This window comes from Larus michahellis, chromosome 8, assembly GCF_964199755.1.
Source record: "Larus michahellis chromosome 8, bLarMic1.1, whole genome shotgun sequence".
Lineage (NCBI taxonomy): Eukaryota > Metazoa > Chordata > Aves > Charadriiformes > Laridae > Larus > Larus michahellis.
This window is the reverse complement of record NC_133903.1, coordinates 16,639,460-16,659,733: the sequence shown is the minus strand read 5'-3', so window position 1 is coordinate 16,659,733 and position 20,274 is coordinate 16,639,460. Positions and strand designations below refer to the sequence as shown.

Below are 20,274 nucleotides of genomic sequence, written 5' to 3'. Positions count from 1 at the left end.
TGGGGAGGGTCTGGGGACAGGCACCACAGCAGAGACCCCTCGTTTTTTGGGGCTCCGAGACCGGCTCCACACCTGAAGGCCCAGAGCTGGTGGGCTCCCATCAACTCCAGCATGCTCGCCTGAAGCCACCTTGTTGGAAATGTAGTTTTGGTGTTGGTGAAATAAACACTTTTTGAGAGAAATTGTGGCTGGTGCTGCGTGAGGGCTGCGCATGCCCCATACTGGGGAGCCGCCGCTCCCCACGAATGGTCCCTGGGACTCGCTTACACCTCGCAGGTCACTTGTCAGCGTTTTTATCGATTCAGGTGCATTCTTGGCCGTACCTGCAGCGGGGGTGTTGGCACTGTTTGAAAGGGTTGTTTCTTTCACTGTCCAGACCTTTGTTTCTGTGAAAAATGCCATATGGAGCCTGCGGCCTCGCACGCTCCTTGGCTGGGTGACTGCTTGGCACGGTGAGCGTGTCCCTCCCAATAAATGCAGGTGTGGCTCTGTCCCCTTCCAGAGACCTTGGAGGACAGCAAAGGTACGTCCTGCTCCCCTCTTCTCCCGCTCCCCTCTCCAACGCCGCCTTCTCCAGCTCCGCTTAATTTTGCTGAGATGTTCCACTGGGGCTGAGCCCGGGCGCAGCTCAGCAGCGTTACCCAGGATGGACACCATCCTCTGTGGGTGCCTCTGCCCGGGGGGAGGCTGTGGAGGCTACTGCCTCCCCTGGGGGATCCGGGGAGGAAATTTCGTGGCGCTTTGGGCAGTTTGTGGCCAAATCGTAGCATGGCCAAATCGTAGCATTACCAAATCGTGGCGTTGCCAAATCGTGGCATTGCCAAATCGTTGTTACCAAATGCAGGGACCACGGCCTTACGGATGGTAGGGTTCGCAGCCGTAGGGAGGATGCAAGTCGGGAAATGTGAGGATTTAAGTAGAGCAGCTGCTCCAGACAAAAAAGCGAGCCCAGGGGCAGCAAGGCTTGCGGGGGTGCCGAAAGCCAGGGTGTTTGCCAGCCCCCGCAGCCCGCTCAGGGTGCCTGGACTTGGGCAGGGCTCAGATCCCATCCGCTGGTGAAATATTACCCTGGGGAGCTGAGCGCCATGGGAAATACTTCCCAAATTCCTTTCCCTGTGGGTGGGAGCCACCGCGCTGCCTCGGCGGGGGGGTCTCTGGGGACTCCAGCCTCGGTGAGGATGGGGCAGGGGGGGCCAGGGGCGGCAGGATACCCCAGGAGAGGATGCTTCAGGCAGGGAAGGAGGTGGGGAGAGGTGTTACGGGGGGATCTATCCCTTGCTCTGTCCCAGCGTGGCTGCTCTAGGGTCTTTTGGGTCTCCAGCACAGACCCAATGAGGGGTGGAAGAGGCACAAGCCAAGGGATGCTGTCGTCCCCTGGCCACTGCCACCCATCCTGGGCCAGGAGAGGTGTCTGGTTGAGTGCGGTGAATGAGGAAGTGACTGCTCTGTGTCACCAAGAAGTGACATTTTCTCCTTTGCCAGTGAATTATCCGCTCCAGCCTCGCGGGTGGTCTGGCCTCCCTCCAGGAGGGACAGGCAGGATGACCTCCTACGTGAGGAGGAGCCAGATGGCTGGATGGGGGTCCACCATCCCTTGGTCCTCGTGGTTCACTGGAAAACAGACGCCTCCCAGTGAAACCACTATGGCCAGTGGGAATACCCTGGTCACCCCCATCATCTGTGCCAAATCCCCCTCCTGGCCAGGAGGGCTGAGCCCATCCCTGCCCCTCTGCAGGCACGATGGCATCCTCGAAGCTGGTGCTGTCGCTGCTGGTGGCAGCTCTCCTGCTGCCTGCGGCCATTGCGCTGAAGATCAGCGCCTTCAACATCAAGACATTTGGGGACAGCAAGATGTCCAACAAGACTATCGCAAATATCATTGTCTCTGTGAGTGCTGGGGGGAGAGGAGCCGTCTCTGGTCTTTGGGTTGCAGCCAGCTTGGGGCAGTTAGTTGGACACCGGCTTTCTGCAGGCATCCATCCATCTGTGTGTCCATCCGTGTATCTACCCACCCATCAATCCACCTGTCCAAATCCCTCCAACCATCCACCTATGCCTCCGTCCATCTGTCCATCCACACCTCCATCCATCAACACCTCCATCCATCTGTCCAAACCTTCATCCATACACCCATCTGCTCTTCCTCCATCACCATCTCCAACCTTGGACCATCTCCATTCTTGCTGGTCCCCAAACAAGGATGGGCGATGCTTGGTGCTGCCCAGATTCCTCACTCAGAGCAGCCTGCGAGCGAGGAGCTGCTGGGATGGTGGGTGGTAGATGGACGGGTGTTAGAGGGCACTGTGTCACACCATGGTTCTTCCAAGTCAGAGGACACCAGCAGAGGAGCTCCCTCCCTGGCTCTGGGATCCCTGCTGCCCTCCCATTGCTAGCCTGAGAGCCTTCACAGACCAGCCCAGGCACCCACGGGTGCCGCCATGAGCAGCTCCTGGCCAAGGGCGAGCAGCTCTGAGCTTGTCCCCCCAGATCCTGTCGGGGTATGACATCACCTTGGTGCAGGAGGTCCGGGACGCTGACCTGAGCGGCGTGAAGAAGCTCATGAACCAGCTCAACAGGTGACCCCAATGGCCCAGGGTGGGGAGTGCCTGCAAATGGGATGCTGGGGAAGGTCCCAGATGGCATCTTGCCGTGCCAGAACATCTCCAGCTTGGCCGGAGAGAGCCCAATGGGTGCTACGGGACACCAGGAGACTTCTCACACCCTCCACATCTTGTCCCCAGTGCATCCCCACACCCATACAGCTTTTTGGTCAGCATGCCCCTGGGTCGCACCAGCTACAAGGAGCAGTACCTCTTCATCTACAGGTAAGCGATGCCGCCAGGGCCCGGTGACCCTTGTGTCACCCGCTGTCCCCCCCAGTAGCCCCCAAAGTGTGGTGGGTACCTTTGGGGGCCCTGGCTGCGGCAGGAGCGGTGCTGGGGGCCACCCCGCTCTCCTCCCTCAGGTCAGACATGGTTTCCGTGCTGGGAAGCTACTACTACGACGATGGCTGTGAGTCCTGCGGGACCGATACCTTCAGCAGGGAGCCCTTCATCGTGAGGTTCTCCTCGCCCACCACGCGTGAGCAGAGCCAGTGTTGGGGGCTGCCTGGACCTGGCATGGGGTCCTCTCCGCATGGGGCTGAGCCCAGAGCTGTGCCTGCCAGGCGGGGGGATTACACCCTGGAGCCCAGCTCAGGGGCCCCAACATGGTCCTTCACTGCTTTTGGGCCTTCTCCCACCCATGGGTGCCCAGGGGTCCTGGGTACCTGCCCAGCATGGCTGGCACTGCCTGCTGTTTCCCACAATGTGCCATCTCCCACCACCTTCCATCCCCTGTCATCTTCCACTATGTGTTCTCTCCAGTTTCGTGCCATCTCACATCTCCAGTTGTTTCCCATCATGTCCCACATCCCAGTGCCCGCTACCTCCCATCTTGTGCCATATGCTTCCTCCAGTTGGGTGCCAACTCCCATTGCATGCCATCTCTCATCATGTACCATCTCCCCTCATGTACCATCTCCCATCATGTGCCATTCCCCATTGTCTGCCATCTCCCATCACCTGTCTTCTCCCATCATGTCCCATCTCCCATCTTGCGCCATCTCCCATCATGTCCCATTTCCCATCTTGTGCCATCTTCTACCCTGTGCCACCACCTCCACCTCCCAAGAACCTCCCCAGGGCAGACACACTCTCCCATCTCTCTTCCACCCCAATCTCCTTCCCAAAACCATGTTGGCTTGGAAAAACTGATGGGGAACAAGCAGCAAACCCCAAACTATGTGCAGAGGGACACAGCTCCCCACTGGAAATCCCAACCTGGAGGACAGGCAGAGCACAAAAGGCCAGTGCACCCCTTCCCTTCGGCAGCTTTTCCCTGCCAGTAGCTGGGGCTTGGCCCGGGGTGGTCCTCCTGGGGTTCCCGCTCCCTTCCCAGGTGGTGCACCCGAGCTGGGGGCTGACGGCCATCTGTCCGGCAGAGGTGGAGGAGTTTGTGATGGTGCCCCTGCACGCTGAGCCCAGCAGCGCGGCGGATGAGATCGATGCACTCTACGATGTCTACACCGATGTCGTCAACAAGTGGGCGACTAATGTAAGCGTTGGCAGGGAGCTCGGCTCCTCCCTGGGGTAGCCGGGCAGGCTGGGGTATGGCCACCGCACATCCTGGTGGCCATCCTGGGGTGGACATGTCCCATGGGAGACCGCTCGTACACATCGGAGCAGGTACCACCCTGGCAATGCCCATGCAGGGAGCTGCCAGGCGGCTCCGCTGCCATTACTGGGGGCTTGTCCTCCTGTTCTGGGGAGACCCAAGGAGGGTTCAGCATGAGTTTAGGGACCCCTTGCTGACCTGTAAGGTCCGTGGGTAGGGACACAGAGCATTGCCCTGCAGAATATCCTCCTCCTGGGTGACTTCAACGCCGACTGCTCCTACGTGACCAGCGCTCAGTGGCCATCCATCCGCCTGCGCTCCCTCGACGCCTGCGAGTGGCTCATCCCCGACAGTGCTGACACCACCGTCGCCGACACCGACTGCGCCTACGACCGGTGGGTGCCGCGGCGGTGGCATGGGGGCTGGCGGGGGGGAGGCCGGCGGGCGCTAACACCCCCATGATGCCCCGGTAGCATCGTTGCCTGCGGCACCGCTCTGCGCCAGGACATCGAACCCGGCTCCGCCACCGTCAACAACTTCCAGAAGACTTTCCACCTCCAGAGCGAGGATGTGAGTGAGGGGTCGGGACACGCAAGACCGCCGGCACCGGGATCCAGCCCACCACACCTCCCAGGAGCATGGGTGGGGTCCCTGCTCCCCAGGGCACACCCAAGCGTGGCCTGACCCCAACCCCCGCTCCGATGGAACCACCCCATGCTAAGCATTTTGGGGTCTGGTCTAAATTTTGGGGTTGGAGAGGAGCATCTGGGTCCCAGCCGGCCATGGGAGGGGTGGTGGGTCCTGACAAGCTCAGCCCCCTCTCTGCTTTCCCCTTGCACCCAGGCTTTGGCCGTCAGCGACCATTTCCCGGTGGAGGTGACCCTGAAAGCCCGCTGAGCCCGTCCCCGCGCTGGTGGCTACCGGCATGCCCCGGCATGCACCTGCATCCCTCGTGGGAGCCCACGCGCCACCAGTGCCAGCCAAGCTGCCCACCACCTCTGCAAGGAGCCGTGATTCGGTGTCTTGTGGGAGTGGAATGCTCTCTGGTTCCATTAAAAAATGAGCCTTTTCCAGCCCTTGCAGCTCTGGAGGGAGGATCCCTTCAGCCCCCCCAGGAGCCCCCCCAGCAGCCCCCCGCACCCAAGCCCCCTGTCACCCTGCCAGGGGCAGCCCCACCAGGGCTGGAGCCAGGGAGATCCCCCAGGGCCAAGGGTCCCCCTTGCCATCAAGAGCCCTGGGTGGCAAACACTATTCCCCTCTGAGCTGCCAGTGGCAAAAGCAGGGACACCTGGAAGGGATCGGGATGCTCCGGGCAGGATTCAGCCCCCTTGCCCGGTCTCAGGATGCTCCTCCACCGGTTTGGGAGCCGCATCCTACAGGATCCTGCCTGGCTGCGGGGTGGCTGACGGGGCGTTGACGGTGAGGGTGGGGGGAGGCGGAGGAGGTGAGTCAGCTCCCGGGGGGTTCGGTGCCTCCCTGGGGGGGCTTTCGGTGCCGGCACAGCACTGGGGGACACCGGACTCATCCCATGACTGGGCGTGAGGATGCAAAACCCCGTGGTGCACATGAGAGCCCGGCAAGCCCGGCATGAGCAGCCGTCGCCTTCCTGCCCCCCCCACCACTGGCACCCCAGCAAAGCTGCCTGCTCCCTTGCTGGGGTGATGCCGTGTACCGGGGTGATGGTGTGTGCCGGGGCGATGCCGTGTGCCAGCACAGGGAATGCCAGCTCCCCTGGGGCTGCTCTGGGTCACCATTGGGGCCACTTTAAGTGACAACTGGGGCTGCTCTGGGTGACCACTGGGGCTGCTGCGGCAGTTTGCAGCCACCCCCTCTTGCCGAGGCCGGAGGTGCTCAGCCTGCCTGACCCAGACACCCCTCCATTTACTTCTCTCCCTTCTAATTACACCATCTGAATCACCCACGTTAAGGCCATCCGCCCTGCACTGCCTGCCTGGCTGCCATGCCCTGCGCTGTGACCCATGGGACCATCCTGGCTGCAGGACCCCGAGTCCCATGTGCCCCCCCAGCCCTGCTGGGATGCCCTGGCATCGCCGCACCTCCCCGGCGCCCTTGGTGTTGGCACAGGGGCGGCTGTGCTTGCCCCACCCTGCTGCCCCGTGTGGTTTTGGTTTCCCAATGTCGGAAGGAACCCAAAGCCGTGTCAAAACTCCCCCGGGGGTGTCCGACTCATCCGGCTTTGCCGGAACCTCCGCTGGGAATAAAGCCGCCCGTCCTGCTGCCGGGAGGGCAGAGGTGCTGTGCGCTCAGCAAGGTAAGGATGGATTGGGGCTCGGCACCTTCAGCCGCAAACTGGGAGGGACTGGGATGAACTGGGATGAGCTGGGATGTTGTTCCCTTACCCCGACAATGGGTGCTGTGACCAAGTTTAAGGACGTGGAACAGCCTGCGGTGCTGGTGGCGGTGGCTGGGGGTGGTGGACAATGGAGATACCCCAGCAGGGAGCGGAGTTGGGTGATCCCAGGTGATGCCGGGCAGATTCACTATGGCAGGATGGGATTTAGCTTCCCCAGGGACCGGCAAGCTGGCAGACAGACCATGCCAGCTCTGCAGGCTGCTCCAGGTGGTACCCACCACAGAACACTGTTACGCACCAAGACTTAGGAAGGACTGACATGGATTTTTTTTCGCTCTATCCCCAAATCCAAAGCAGTTTTCCAAGTTTGGCTCCCATTGCTGCATCCCTGTGGCTCAGCATCACTTCCAGCAGCATGGGGACCATGGCGCTGGCACTGGCCCTGTTGACTACCACTCTCCTGTGCCCAGCCACGGCCACGCTGCACGTCGGTGCCTTCAACATCCAGGCGTTTGGTGACACCAAGATGTCCGATGAGGGAGTGGCGGGCATCATTGTCAGCGTGAGTGTAGCCGGGGACGGGCTGTGCACTGAGGTGGACCCAAAACGTGGCTCCTGTGCCACGCAGGGATGTGGCCATGGGTGGGATGGTACCCTGGTGCGGGGATGCCCTGGGTGGATGAAGGTTTGGTGGGGACCAAGGTGGGGTACCAGGCGGGGATGTCTGCCCCGGCGCCAAGGGACACGCAGGTCCCCATGATGCTGCACCCACCACCGCGTTGGGGTGCCCGTTTGGGAGATGGGTGGGAGAGGAGAGGGTGGCCCCGAGCCATCACCGTCCCTCTTGGCCCCACAGATCCTGCGCCGCTATGATGTGGTGCTGGTGCAGGAGGTGCGTGACTCCGACCTCAGCGCCGTCACCCAGCTCATGGAGCAGCTCAACAGGTATGAGCGGGTCCGGGAGCAAGAGCGCCAGGGCTGAGGTGCCAGCAAGGGGCAGGGAAGGCCAAGCTTCCAAGCTACAGAAGGCAAAAAGGAAAGAAAAAAAAAACATCAGCAGAGTGTTTGGTTTTGGAATAAGAGAAAAGTGTGGGGCTGGGGCCAGTCAGGTGCCGACGCTACCTTGTTGAAAGGCGGTGAGTGCTCCTCACCAGGTACGCCCAGCCCGTGTCCTTGCCCCTTTGGTGTCCCCTCCAGCACGGCCACAAAGCAGCCAGGGCAGGATGGGTGACGCCAGGCTCCGCAGGGCCCCAGGCTGCTCATTAACCTAATTTAGCTTTGCTGCAAATGAAGGTGGGGAGCGTCCCTGCAGAGAAAGGGGTGGCAGGAGCCGCCCCACATCCTGCCCAGGGCCGGCCGTGCCTGAGGAGCCACCCTGGGTTGGTGGGGACAGCAGGGTGACTCGGAGCCACTACACCCCATGTCCCACCATGGCCGGGGCACGGTGGCCCATGGGGACAGCAGAGCAGGACCAGCCAGTGCTGACCCCACGACCACCCAGGCCCTGGCCATGCCAGGGCCACCCCAGGACCATGCCAGCCACGTCACTGTCCTGCCTTTGCATCTCCACAGCGTGTCCACATCCCCGTATGACTACGAGATCAGTGGCCCCCTGGGACGGGACAACTACAAGGAGATGTACCTCTTCATCTACAGGTAACAGGACTGGGTGTGCTGCTGCCTGTCCTGTGGCACCGTAGGGCCACCGATGCCATGGAGGGGGTGCAGGGGCCGTGCTGAGCCCTAGGGTCACTGTCCCCTTTGGTCCCACAGGACAGACATCGTGTCCGTGGTGGACACCTACCAATATGAGGACCCCCAGGATGTCTTCAGCCGGGAGCCATTCATCCTGAGGGTCTCAGCGCCCCAAACCAGTAAGCAGGGGGATGGGTGGCCCCCGGTGGTGGCACGAGGTGGCCGCAGGGCTGATATCTCTCTTCCCTGGCAGAGGTGGAGGAGTTTGTGCTGGTGCCGCTGCACTCTGCCCCACACGATGCCGTCGCCGAGATCGACGCGCTCTACGATGTCTACCTGGCCATCATCAACAAGTGGGGGACTGACGTGAGTGCCACCGGCACCAGGGGGTGACACTGGGGGTGGGCACTGAGCCCCAGGGACCATTCAACACACACTGGGTCCCTGCTCCAAGGCGAGTGCGGTTGGCATATGGGTGGTGGGATGGGGACGCTGATCCTTCCCCATCCCCTGCCATGGGGGCGTCCCAGCACCCAGGGTCCCCATGGGAGGGCTGATGTTGGGGACAGACCCATTTCCCAGCTGCCATGAGCCCCCCCATCTCTCCTCCGCAGAACATCATATTCCTGGGGGACTTCAATGCTGACTGCTCCTATGTCCAGCCGAGCGACTGGTCGTCCATCCGCCTGCGCAGCAGTGAAGTCTTCAAGTGGCTGATCCCCGATGGCACTGACACCACGGTGGGGAAGTCAGACTGCACCTATGACAGGTAAGTGCCACCACGGCACCACCGTCCCCCTCCCCGGCACCCCCCTGCCCGTCCCAAACCACTGGCGGCCGAGAGCAGGGGCAGGAGCGGGACCCACCGCCTGCGTCTCCCTGGCAGGATTGTGGTGTGCGGCGCCAAGCTCAAGAGGAGCGTCGTGCCAAATTCGGCTGCCATCTACAATTTCCAGCGCGCTTTCCAGCTGGAGCAGGAGGAGGTGAGCTGGGCTGGCAAATCTGGGGCTCAGACAGGCACCAATGCTGGCTGCAGGGCTGCCGACGTCTGTTCAGGATCCAGCAGCCTGGTGCAGCCAATAGCGGCCGCATTTTTAAGTATCAGCTCAAAAATGGAGTTGAAGCAGCTCCAGCAGCAGCCTGAGCTGGCTCCGGCCACGGCACGTGCATCCATCCCCGGCACGTGCATCCATCCCCAGCACCTACCTGCTGGGATGCCAGCATGGCCCTGCCAGACTGTCCCCCTCCCAGGACACATCATACCCCAGCCGGCTAATGGGGAGCTTGGGGTGACAAGGGACCCATGGGTGGTACCAGGAAGGGGGATCTGGGATCACTGCCTGTCCCCGTGGGGAAGAGATGAGACACATGGGGTTTTTTTGTGGCCTTTCACAGGTAAGCACAGGCAGGACTCCAGGGCGTGGGGTGATCCACGCCAATCTTCCACCACCCAGAGCTGGCCCAGAGCGCCCAAGTGAGACACAGGGGTCTCGGAGGGCAGACATGCCCCTGCTAGCGCCTGCCCCAGGCCACACCTGGGCATCTCTGCCAAAACTGGAGCCTTGTGTGTTGAGTGTCTCGGGGTTGGGGGCATCGTGTGTTCCTCCAGAAGGTTTTGGCAGGGCAATCACAGCCACCTTGCCGCCCTGGCTTGAGGCTTGCTGAACCCCTGCGTTACACCTTCCCACCTCTCGCCCTCCTCCAGGCCCTGGCAGTCAGCGACCACTACCCAGTGGAGGTGAAGCTGACAGCTTGAGCTCCTCCTGCGGCTGCAGACCACAATCCAGCTCCAGCTCCCACCACCAACCCCTGGGAAGGCGCTCCCCGCAGCCCCATCCAAGAGTCCCGTGCATGGGCTGCTCTGTGTCCTGGTCTGGAGAAGGGTCACAGCTGGCCACTGGCCATGCCCAGACCCCCCCAGCCCATGCGGCTCACAGCAGAGACCCCCCAGTCCACCACAAACCAGAGACCACGGACAGGCCACCAGCCAGGAAGGACCGCAGACAGGCTGAGGAACGAAGCATCCATCTCCTACCTCATCAAAGACTTTATTGACCAATCTCATTTCACAATTAGCTGTTGGACAGGAAGGAGGACATCCAAGGACCGTCGGGCTCGGGCCACAGTGGTGTCACCACCCTCTCCCTGTCCGTTCCTTGGGGAGCCGAGCAGGCAGCTCTCCCTGCTCTCAGGAAAGGCAGCGGTGGTGTCAGGCACTCTATGGGGACTAAGGGGAAGGGGTGGTTGGGGTGGCCACAGGAGCAGACAGCACGTCACCAGCTTCTGACGCTGCAGACGGCTTCACTGTGAAAGTCTACAGCTACTGCAGTGTTTCAGAGGGTCACTGAAGCTCCTGGGACCGGGCCCCAGCTGGCTGGCTCCTCAGCCCTTCTTCTTCTTCAGCATCTCCATGTACAGGCGAAGTGACTTCTGGATGGACTCTTTTGAGATGAAGCTGATGAAGTTCTGAATGTCTTCCTCCCGGTGAGCTACCAGGCGGTCCAACACCGCCTTCCTCATCATGGACTTGGTGAGCTGACGGGCATGGTCTGTGGAGAGGAGAGCGAGGATGGGTAACGCGCACAGTCCTCACCCTCGACCAGCTCTCAGCCATTGCCACCATGTGCAGGTGCCTTCAAAGGGGAGGCACCACACACCAAAGGGCTCTTTAAACCATCAGGGAAAGGTGTAAGAAAACCCCACGGGCTGGAAGCTGAACTGGATAAATTCTCATACAATAAATTACGATCTGTACCGCTCAGTGGGGAAACAGCTGTTCTACTGGAACAGATGGCAAAAAGTTGTGCACCTCCTTCTCTTTGTGCCCTCCAGAGCCCAGCTCCCACCCCAATACACACCACTGGGCTCGGGACAGCAGTAACCGAACAAAATTCTCTGCTGTTTGAAACCGCTCTGGCTCTAAGGTCCCTCAACCCAACCCCTTCAACCTCTGGCAAGACAGTCTGCCCGTGCCAAATACAAAAGCCAGCAGCACCGTCCCCTCGAGCTCATCCCAACAGCAGGCTCTGGGCTTGTGCCATTCCACACGGATACGGGGATGCTGCCGGAGCAGCACTGGCTGCTGGTGCCGAGCGAAGCCTCGAGCACACAGCTGCTCACACACACACAGAGCCACGTGCAGCGATGCAGCGGCACACCTACCGCATAGATGTTGCATGCGTGCTCTCAGTGTGCTCTAACCGTGATGGTGAAATGATGAGCAACCCCCCTGTGCACTGGCAACCCCGAATCGCCCCAGCACCTGTGTGCTACAGACACCTTCACCCAGAGAGACTCGCTCTGGCTCTGGGGAAGGATCCGCATGGTGCCTCCTGGAAGTCATGAGAGAGCTCCCCGCTCTTGGGGGCTGAGGTGTCACTCTAACACCAGGACAGCAGCAGAGAGAGCTGTTTAGGGACCCTCTTCCAAGGCTGGGGCACAAAATGACAGTCCTGGGACCCGTCCGTTTCTGCCCAGTTTCATTCAGATTTCTACAGAAAGAGCAGCCGAAGGGTGATACGTAGTTGCCCCTCCCATGCAGGTGGCATGGGATGGGATAGCTCAGGTCTAGCCCTGCCGGGCAGAGAGCCTCCAAGCCCAGGAACCACACGCTGCCAGTCACGGAGCAGCCCAAACATGCACGTGATGTCTGTGTTTGCTGTCTGTCCTCACGCCCCCATCGCCATCCTCAGCTCAGCAGAGTGCCGAGAGCTGATCCAGACCACAAGGGCGGACTGGTAGCCACCCAGGCACTCTTGCCCATCCTGTTCCCTCAACTCCATGGCAGCTTTCCTAGGGTAACACCTCCACTGACAGACACAGAGATTCAGTTTGTATCCAGAGCTCAGGCACCTCTGGATTGACTCAGCAGGGCTGGCAAGGCAAGCCGAGCTGGAGCCACATGCCCTGCACACCCCGCATGGTGTCCTCTCACGTGGGGCCACTGGCAAGCCCATCTCTGTTGGCCCGAGGTTGCCTGGAGCGTTGTGTTGAGCCTTCCCTTTAAATGGAAAATCCACACCTTCCCTTTAAATGGAAAATGCAGCTCCCAGGTACCAGCCCCGGTACCTGCCCTTCCCACCCCGATCAGATCCCCCTTTCCTCTGCTGGAGGTGCCACCCTTACCAGGAAGGGCCAGCCACTGTGCCATAACAGCCCCAGTTTTCTCCTGGAGCTTCTCATCTGGCACCAGCTCGTCCACGAGGCCAAGTCTGTGGGCTTCGGGTGCGGAGTGGAGGGAGCCCAGCTGGAGGGAGCGTTCAGCAACTCGGTGTCCCACAACGTTCACAAATGTGTCCTTAAACCTAGAAGAGATGGAAGGAAAAGCCACGGTCAGGGACAGATACACCCAGCGGCAGCTGCACCCAGACATCGAAGCTAAGAGGTCCCGCTCCCCAGGCACAGGTTTAGAGCAGCCATGGGCTCAGCCACGCTGGGCAAAGTCAGGCGAGCGGGGCCGTTTTTGGTACTACCCCAACAGTTCCCCCTCCTCTCCACGAGAGCTGCTGTATTTACCCTCAGCACACAGCATCCCAGCTGTGCCCACCTGCTGTGATGTGAAAGCTCCTTTCCAACAGCACATTTACACTTTCTTAGGGCAACCAAGAGCCTGCGTCTTAGTATATTAGCATCCCTACACCTTCAGACATCTCCACAGCTCAGGGATTTTGCAGGTACACAGCGTGTATCCAGGGAAAAAAATATTCCCAGACTGAGCCTGAGTAGGGTGACCTCCCAGCACTAGAGTCGAATGCAGAGTCAGAACTGAGGTCCCCGCTGGTGAAGGATGCGAGGACATTCTGCAGCCTGAACGCTTTTGAGATACCTGCAGGATAGGACAGAGAAATGAGGTGCTGTCTCCTGCAGCTGCAACTACCTGATCACACAAAACTACATCTCAGTGGCCAGTTAAACTCATTAGTAAACTCCTTGAAGATGAATTCTTTTGAGAGATCTACGCTTGACACTAGAAGTGGGAGGCACTGGCCTACCAGAAGGGCGCCACAATGCCCAGCTGGGCTTCGTTCAGGCCGATGCTGAATTTGGGGTTCTCCACCATGATCCTGTAGTCACACGACAAGGCAATGAGACAGCCTCCCGCCGGGCTGGACCCCTGGCAAAGAGAAGGAGGGAGTGAGCCTAGGTCATGGTTACAAACATCCCTGCGCCCCCAGCCTTGCCGTTTCCTCCAGAGCAGGGAAGACACAGGGTGACAGAGCAGATGTCCCCCAAGTCTCTGATCACCCGACTCAAAACAGCCCTAAAGAATATTTCTGACAGGTTCACCAGGGTTTCTCCTTCCATTTTTCAATGCTCTTTGCTTCTTGCATTTTCCAGTCTGGAAATCTAGTTAGTTGATCCGTGTTGGGATCCCTGCAGCAGAGATTTGATACAGCATTTTCTTGTAACCCTATGTAAGTTTTTAGCTGTACTTGAGTTTGTAACCCTAAATGCCACAGAAGCGATTCTGTCCAGGGGCTTTGTAACACCTTCTGTCTACAAAACTTCCATTTGCAACCGTCTTTGCCATGACTCAAGGCCAGGTTGGATGTGGCTTTAAGCAACTATAAAGTTGGGGCTACAAAGATGATTAGGGATACAAAGAAGATTAGGGGACTAGAACATCTCTCTTATGAAGAAAGGCTGAGGGACTTGGGTCTTTTTAGTCTGGAAAAAAGACGACTGAGGGGGGATCTTATCAACGCTTATAAATACTGAAAGGGTGGGTGTCAGGAGGATGGGGCCCTTTTCAGTGGTGCCCAGGGACACGACAAGGGGTAACGGGCACAAACTTGAGCATAGGAAGTTCCACCTAAACATGAGGAGGAACTTCTTTCCTGTGAGGGTGGCAGAGCCCTGGCACAGGCTGCCCAGAGAGGTGGTGGAGTCTCCGTCTCTGGAGACATTCCAAACCCGCCTGGACGCGTTCCTGTGCCACCTGCTCTGGGTGACCCTGCTCTGGCAGGGGGTTGGAACTAGATGATCTTTAAGGTCCCTTCCAACCCAAACCATTCTACGATTCTATGGTTCTATGACTCAGTGCGTGCTTAGCCCTGCAGAGGATGCCTGTGGGAAGCCACTCTCAAACCCAGATGCCTTCAAAGACAGTCTATGGACAGACACGGAGCTGTGAGCTGCCAAAGCAGCACTGCGCTGAAAGATGAAAAGAAGACACTGAGCAGGTAACAACCCATTTACAGACACCGAGATTCAGACAGCACTTCCCTGCTGGCCAAGAACCACAGCTGGAGGAGAAAATCTGGTGATAAAAGGGCTTACAACAAACAGCACTGCCCAGGGTCTGAAGCATCACTGCCCACAGGGCCAAGGACAAGCACCTGCAGCACCGCATGGCTGTCCCCCATCTCCCCTGCTCTGACAAAGCAGTGCAACGGCCAAGCAAGCGACCCTGGGCAACTCCTACGAGTCTCATCAGTGAGAAAGGAGCCAGTGGGCACGTGACAGGCGTCCTTTGGACTCCTCCTACACCAATTGCTCGGCTTCTCCAGCACTCATCTGCTATCGATGTCCCTCTGGGCTTTACCACTGACCTACAGCCCTTCTTCTGGTCCTCCAGCCTGGAGGACAGACTCCCAGTAGAGTTCTTGGGGCAGGGTACGGCTTTTTCTGCACAAAGGGCGCCTCAGCCCCCATCAGCAGGACACGAGTGCCGTGCAAAGCTCTCCACCGCAGCCGAAATGCTGCGATACCCCAGCAGTGCCTGCAGCTTACACGGAGCCTGCAACATCCCACGCTTCCATACCTTCCCACACCCTGACGTGCCGAACCGACAGACAGGTACTTTGCCCAGACATCCCAACAAATACATCCCTGCACTTGTTTCAGCACCGACAAGCCTGATTTTTCGGCTGTCCCTGCCCACGCACTGCAAACAAGTCGCAGCAAGTGACAGACCATGCGGGGCGACTAGGAAGGTGGATCTGAAGGACGTACGTTGACTGCAGCGACCGTCACCATGTTGGAGCCGTACAGCCGGAGCCACATCTCCTGCACAGCTCTCCAGAACTCAGCGTAGTGCTCTGTGCTCTTCCCACACATCTCAGTGATGTCCAGGCCAGATGAGAAGATTTTGGGGACAGCCTGGAATCGGGAAAATACAAACGTCACTGAGAGTCACCACTCAGGGGTGACCCCTCTAACGCACTCAGCCTGGCAGCCTGAGGAAAGGGAAACCAATAATTAAATAAGGCATAACCCAGGGTCTTTTGGGGTTCTGAAACAATGTCCTCAGTGCTCCCACAGCCTGGATCATCCCATCACCATGGCCTGCTGGGCTGGGACTCTCTGCTTGCAGCACGATTTATCATTATCAGGGTCCTTGTACAGGTGCATCAGCACAGAACCTGCCCTGTCCCAGTCCCATTCCCATCCACCACCTCGTACCCACACCACGGCTGAAAACAAACACTGGCTTCCCCCAGCAGCTCCCTCTGGGCAGTTCAAGAGATCTCAAGGGATGTGTCAGATAAACAGCTTTGATTTTAATGACAAATGGCAACATTCGGTCGCTATTTTTCCACTAGAAAAGGGCAGGGAAGAAAGAGCACAGCCCTTCCAAGAACCCCCTCCTTCTAGAGCTGATCAAAGCTGCCTCCTGGCCCTCCCATGCCAGTGACCAGGGAGCCAAGAGACCAAACACGAGCAAGGGAATGGCACCCATGCCTGATAAACGGCCCCACAACTCACACCCCAAGCTCAGGACAACACGTACGGATGTGATGATCACGCCCCGGCAGGCTCGGTTGTTCTCCAGCTTCTCCAGACTTATGCAAAACTCGGTGAGGAAGTCCAGGCTCAGGCTGTTGACCGGGGGGCTCTTGAACTTCATCGTGGCGACGCCTGTGCCGTGGTAAACACGGAGACATCAGAACCCTCCCAAAGAGCACTACCCTACCCTAAAAGCTCCTCACCGACTGCTTAGTCCAGGTGCTGCAGCCATGCCCAGACCGGGGACAGAGTGAGGACGCAGCCGGGGACCCGGCAGCCAAAGGCAGGCCCTGGGAAGCCTCAAGAAGAGGCACCCTTTGCCCGGTGTGGGGATATGGCCCTGTGACAGCTATTCCTGGCAGCCGGGACACAGAAATCCCCAACAGCTGCTCCCTGAAGGAACGCCTGCCACTCTGTCAGGTCCCCAAAGCAGGGACCATGCGGAGAAGACAACACATGGGCAGGGGACAGGGCACAAAATCCGCCCACGGTGACAACTAAGGGTTTGCTGGTGGCACCCAAGCAGCACCCAGCCACCTGAAGTGCCCACGACCGGTGAGACTCCTGTCCCCAAATGCTTCTCTCCGAGGGTCCTAAGCAGCTGAAGCTGGAACATCTGGGGCTTTGGTGGCTTTCCATGCCCATGTGCCGTGGGGTGGGCATGGGAGAGACCCCCCTGCCTGCACCCCGCAGGGTGTGGGTGACAGTGCAGAGGTGCCACCCGCCATACCTGAGCTCTCGTCCAGCTCCACCATGATCTTGTTGTTGCTGAAGGCACGACACTGGGCGAGCGGGAGGCCGGGGGGCTGCCGGGGGGCTCTGCCCCACGCCAGCAGCTGGCGGCAGAGTGGCAGCACACCTGGGGGAACAGAAGCAGGTGGGGTCAGGCAGGGGACAGACCTCACGGGTGTGGGGTATGCTCCCCAAAACTGCTCTGCATGGACAGGACAGGGACATGGGGACACCCTGACCCACTGAGGGAGGACATGGGGCACTCCAACCCACGGTGGGGGGATACAGGGACACCCTGACCCACTGGAGGAGGATGTGGGGACACCCCAATCCCTGGTGGGGGGACACCCCGACACACTGAGGGAGGGCGTGGGGACACCCCAACCCATGGTGGGGCGACACAGGGGACACGCCGATGCACTTAAAGAGGACATGGGGACACCTTGGCCCACAGTGGGCAGACACCGTGACCCACTCAGGGAGGACACGGGGACACACTGTCCATGGCAGGGGACATGGGGGACACCCCGGCCCACCGAAGGAGGGTGTGGGGACGGACACCCCGGCCCACGGTGGGGGGACACAGGGGACGCCCCGACGCATTGAGGGAGGACATGGGGCACCCTGACCACGTCGGGGGGAGACACGGGGGGGACGGGGGGGGCACGGGGGCACAGAGCGCACCTGAGCGGGCCATCCGCCTGGCGAGGGTCAGCGCCGCCGCCATCTTCTGCCGCCGGGTGAAGGGTACGGGGCGGGGCCTGGCTCGCGCCGCGCCCCCGCGGGACACCCCCCCGGCGGCAACGGCGCCGCGGGGTGAGGCCCCGCCCCAAGCCCCCAGCCCCGCCCCAAGCCCCGCCCCCGGGGCAGAAGCCCCGCCCCCGGCCGGGCCTGCCGCGCGCGAGTGCTGCCGCCGCGTGGTGGTCCGCGCGCCGCACACCGCCCTGCCTGCACCGCCCTGTCCTGCCTGCACTGCCTGCATCGCCCTGCCTGCCCTGCCAAGTCCTGCCTGCCCTGCCTGTGCTGTCCTGCCTGCACCGCCTGCCCTGTCTGCACCGCCCTGCCCTGCCTGCATCACCCTGCCTGCCCTGCAAAGTCCTGCCTGCCCTGCCCTGCCCTGCCCTGCCTGTGCTGTCCTGCCTGCCCTGCACTGCCCTGCCTGCACTATCCTGCCCACACCTCCCTGCCTGCACTGCACAGTCCTGTCCGCCCTGCCTGCCCTGCCCTGCCCTTCCCTGCCTGCCCTGCCTGCATCGTCCTGCCTGCACTGCCTGCCCCATCCTGCCCCCCCTGCCCTGCGTCCCATGGCGTTACTCTGAGTCTCCCCACCCTGCTTGCTCCAGGAGCCGCCCCACACATCTGGGCCCAGCAGGGCCACACACCTGGGGTCCCCCCACGCCTCCCCCTGCCTGGCCCTGCCCCATCAGCCCAGGGAGCTGCCAGGCCAGGGCCACCCACCCCCGCAGTGTGCCTGGCCCATGGCCACAGGGCCGGCAGCCCTGTTGCCGGCAGCTACTGGGGCATGCCAGTGCGGCTGTGGATCTAATCATGGTGGAGGCCGCCCCCGAGGAACACCGCAGGGGCCAGGGCTGGCCCTGCCGTGCAGGCAGACAGCGTCCAGCAGCGGAATGGCAGGGACGGTGCTGCCTCTCTGCCTGCTCCTCGCTGCCACCCTGCCGGGTGGCCTGACCCAGGCCCGTCCCCGTCCCCTGCTCCTGCGGCTGCGGCGGCTGGAGGAGCAGGTGGGTGCTCAGGGCCGGGAGGGGTCGCAGCCCCGGGGTGGGGAATCGGTGGTTTTGGCCGGGCTGGGGATGGGGGACGCCGCAGGGAACTGGTGTGGGGACATGGGTTCACCCCACCTTGCCCCACTCCCTTGCAGTTTCGGCGGCTGCAGGAGGTGACACTGAGCCATCTCCAGAGCATCGCCGAGAACTACAACATCTCCTACAACATCGACAGACGCTTCCAGGTGCTGGTGGAGCAGGCGGAGGCGGCTGCCTCTGCCCGGGCTGCCCTGGCTGCAGAGCTGGCCCGCTTGGCCACCACCAGCCGGCGGCTGCACCGCAGGCTGAAGCGGCTGGAGGGGACAGTGGGTGCCCGAAGCCCACACTGCCCGCTCACCTACGCACCAGGTGTACCGGAGGAGGCTGGCACTCAGCTGCATGACCTGCCGGACACTGCCCGGAGCCAGGGCAGCCAGCTGGGACAGCCACAGGGCTGGGTGACCCCCAGCAGCCCCAGCCCTCGGCACCCAAAGGCAAGGAGGCGGCAGCGGCAGCGGGAAGAAGGACACCAGCTGCCGGATGATGCCGGGCTTGGTGGAGCTCCCAGGGAGGATGCAGCACCAGGAGACCAAGCCATCGCACTGGCACTCCCCACCATGATGGTGGTCCCCCAGGAGCAGCCACCATCCCCCCAGCAGCCAGGAGAGCAGATGTATGGGCCCCTGGTGACCACCTCCCCAGCCTGCCGTGCCGGTGTCACCCTGTTCTTCCCCAACACCTCTGCTGAGAACGTGGCCGTCCTGGGGCTGGGGCCACGCCAGGGGCTGCGGGCACTGTCGCTCTGCACCTGGCTGGCCACCCCAGCCCCCCACCTCGGTGCCCTCCTCTCCTACGCCACCGAGGACGGCAGCAGCGAGCTGGCCCTGCGTGGCCATGCTGGGGACCTCCCTGGCTCCGCGCGCTTCGTCATCGGGGATGGGGAATTTCGGGAGCTCCCGGTGATGCCGCTCCTGGATGGCAAGTGGCACCACCTCTGCCTCACCTGGTCCTCTGGCCAGGGCCAGTACCGCTTCTACGTGGACAGGCGGCTGCTGGCTGCCGGCTCCGGCTTCTGGCAGGGCTATCAAATTCCCGCTGGTGGCTCGCTGGTGCTGGGCTGGGAGCCGGACCACCCCAGGAGGGGCTTCAGCACTGCAGAAGCCTTTGTAGGTCACTTGGCTGGCTTGGCCCTTTGGAGCCGGGCTCTCCTGCCCGGGGAGGTTGCCGGCATGGCAACTGGCCAGGGGCTGCCCCATGGCTCCCTCCTCACGCTGGCCGATGGCTCCCTGCAGGGCGGGGTGCGGAGGGTGGCATGTCCCTGCCTCCAGCACTGCCTGTGATGAGCCCGGCACTGGGGACGGCGGTCAGGGCTGGCTCATGGTGCCCGGCTGGCACAAGCCACATCCTCCCAGGGTGAGGGGACACCGGGCATATCAGGACTGGGACCACGGGCGGTGGGGAGAAGGAGAAGGACAGGCAGTATGGCGGACGGGACCCAGTCCCAGGCCGGTCCCAAAGCCAGGGGTCATGAGCTGCTGCCCCCGGAGGATGTACAGCCCCATTGTTCCTATTAAAATGCTTCGGGCTGAGAGGAAACTGCTTTATTCCTGGTCTCGTTTGTCACCGTAAGGCTTGGTGCCGCGTCCAGCCAGGTGGGAGCCAGCATGACCCCTGCCCGTGCCCTGTCCCCTGCCACCCCTAGTGCCGCTGACCCAGAGCAGGGGGAAGTCGTAGGACAGAAAAGCCCGTGACCGGGCGGGAGTGAGCCAGCGCTGCCGGAGCAGGTGCCCTCTGTCCCGTGTGCCCGTATTCCCCCGCCGGCGCCACAGGGGCCGCTCGGTCGGTGTAAGCGCCGGGCCGCTCCGTGACGGGGGGCTGCGGGCCGGA

General features: G+C 61.4%; 4 protein-coding genes across 4 annotated transcripts; 3 read left to right on the top strand and 1 right to left on the bottom strand.

The window, feature by feature from the left end:
* The first annotated feature begins 1,740 nt into the window (after nucleotides 1-1,740).
* On the top strand, nucleotides 1,741-5,061 carry LOC141747398 (deoxyribonuclease-1-like). The gene is made up of 8 exons (XM_074597585.1): nucleotides 1,741-1,887; nucleotides 2,488-2,576; nucleotides 2,742-2,825; nucleotides 2,966-3,081; nucleotides 3,983-4,095; nucleotides 4,396-4,550; nucleotides 4,629-4,725; nucleotides 4,999-5,061. Exons 1-8 carry the CDS (start codon nucleotides 1,741-1,743, stop codon nucleotides 5,050-5,052), a joined length of 855 nt encoding a protein of 284 aa, XP_074453686.1. The 3' UTR covers nucleotides 5,053-5,061.
* Nucleotides 5,062-6,884: 1,823 nt separating this feature from the next.
* LOC141747558 (deoxyribonuclease-1-like 2) lies at nucleotides 6,885-9,969 on the top strand. Its single transcript, XM_074598005.1, has 8 exons — nucleotides 6,885-7,031; nucleotides 7,326-7,414; nucleotides 8,042-8,125; nucleotides 8,243-8,343; nucleotides 8,418-8,530; nucleotides 8,779-8,933; nucleotides 9,051-9,147; nucleotides 9,870-9,969. Exons 1-8 carry the CDS (start codon nucleotides 6,885-6,887, stop codon nucleotides 9,918-9,920), a joined length of 837 nt encoding a protein of 278 aa, XP_074454106.1. The 3' UTR covers nucleotides 9,921-9,969.
* Nucleotides 9,970-10,193: 224 nt separating this feature from the next.
* On the bottom strand, nucleotides 10,194-17,455 carry ECI1 (enoyl-CoA delta isomerase 1). The gene is made up of 7 exons (XM_074598004.1): nucleotides 17,309-17,455; nucleotides 16,623-16,751; nucleotides 15,897-16,024; nucleotides 15,119-15,265; nucleotides 13,156-13,277; nucleotides 12,290-12,468; nucleotides 10,194-10,713 (listed from the first exon to the last, which is right to left on the bottom strand). Exons 1-7 carry the CDS (start codon nucleotides 17,349-17,351, stop codon nucleotides 10,547-10,549), a joined length of 915 nt encoding a protein of 304 aa, XP_074454105.1. The 5' UTR covers nucleotides 17,352-17,455; the 3' UTR covers nucleotides 10,194-10,546.
* A 498-nt stretch (nucleotides 17,456-17,953) lies between these two features.
* On the top strand, nucleotides 17,954-19,855 carry PTX4 (pentraxin 4). Its single transcript, XM_074599360.1, has 2 exons — nucleotides 17,954-18,366; nucleotides 18,504-19,855. Exons 1-2 carry the CDS (start codon nucleotides 18,103-18,105, stop codon nucleotides 19,725-19,727), a joined length of 1,488 nt encoding a protein of 495 aa, XP_074455461.1. The 5' UTR covers nucleotides 17,954-18,102; the 3' UTR covers nucleotides 19,728-19,855.
* The last annotated feature ends 419 nt before the right edge of the window (nucleotides 19,856-20,274 follow it).

What these genes read in the sequence shown, in the direction of transcription:
- LOC141747558 (XM_074598005.1), top strand. Translation starts at nt 6,885, where the DNA reads ATGGGGACCATGGCGCTGGCACTGGCCCTGTTGACTACCACTCTCCTG. An exon ending in ATGTACCTCTTCATCTACAG is followed by an intron (nt 8,126 to 8,242) that starts GTAACAGGACTG and finishes TTGGTCCCACAG; the next exon opens with GACAGACATCGTGTCCGTGG. An exon ending in TCAACAAGTGGGGGACTGAC is followed by an intron (nt 8,531 to 8,778) that starts GTGAGTGCCACC and finishes TCTCCTCCGCAG; the next exon opens with AACATCATATTCCTGGGGGA.
- LOC141747398 (XM_074597585.1), top strand. Translation starts at nt 1,741, where the DNA reads ATGGCATCCTCGAAGCTGGTGCTGTCGCTGCTGGTGGCAGCTCTCCTG. An exon ending in GTTCTCCTCGCCCACCACGC is followed by an intron (nt 3,082 to 3,982) that starts GTGAGCAGAGCC and finishes TCTGTCCGGCAG; the next exon opens with AGGTGGAGGAGTTTGTGATG. An exon ending in ACCGACTGCGCCTACGACCG is followed by an intron (nt 4,551 to 4,628) that starts GTGGGTGCCGCG and finishes ATGCCCCGGTAG; the next exon opens with CATCGTTGCCTGCGGCACCG.
- PTX4 (XM_074599360.1), top strand. Translation starts at nt 18,103, where the DNA reads ATGGCCACAGGGCCGGCAGCCCTGTTGCCGGCAGCTACTGGGGCATGC. An exon ending in TGCGGCGGCTGGAGGAGCAG is followed by an intron (nt 18,367 to 18,503) that starts GTGGGTGCTCAG and finishes ACTCCCTTGCAG; the next exon opens with TTTCGGCGGCTGCAGGAGGT.
- ECI1 (XM_074598004.1), bottom strand. Translation starts at nt 17,351, where the DNA reads ATGGCGGCGGCGCTGACCCTCGCCAGGCGGATGGCCCGCTCAG. An exon ending in GGCATTGTGGCGCCCTTCTG is followed by an intron (nt 12,469 to 13,155) that starts GTAGGCCAGTGC and finishes CATCTCTTCTAG; the next exon opens with GTTTAAGGACACATTTGTGA. An exon ending in ACAGTGGCTGGCCCTTCCTG is followed by an intron (nt 10,714 to 12,289) that starts GTAAGGGTGGCA and finishes TCCTCTCCACAG; the next exon opens with ACCATGCCCGTCAGCTCACC.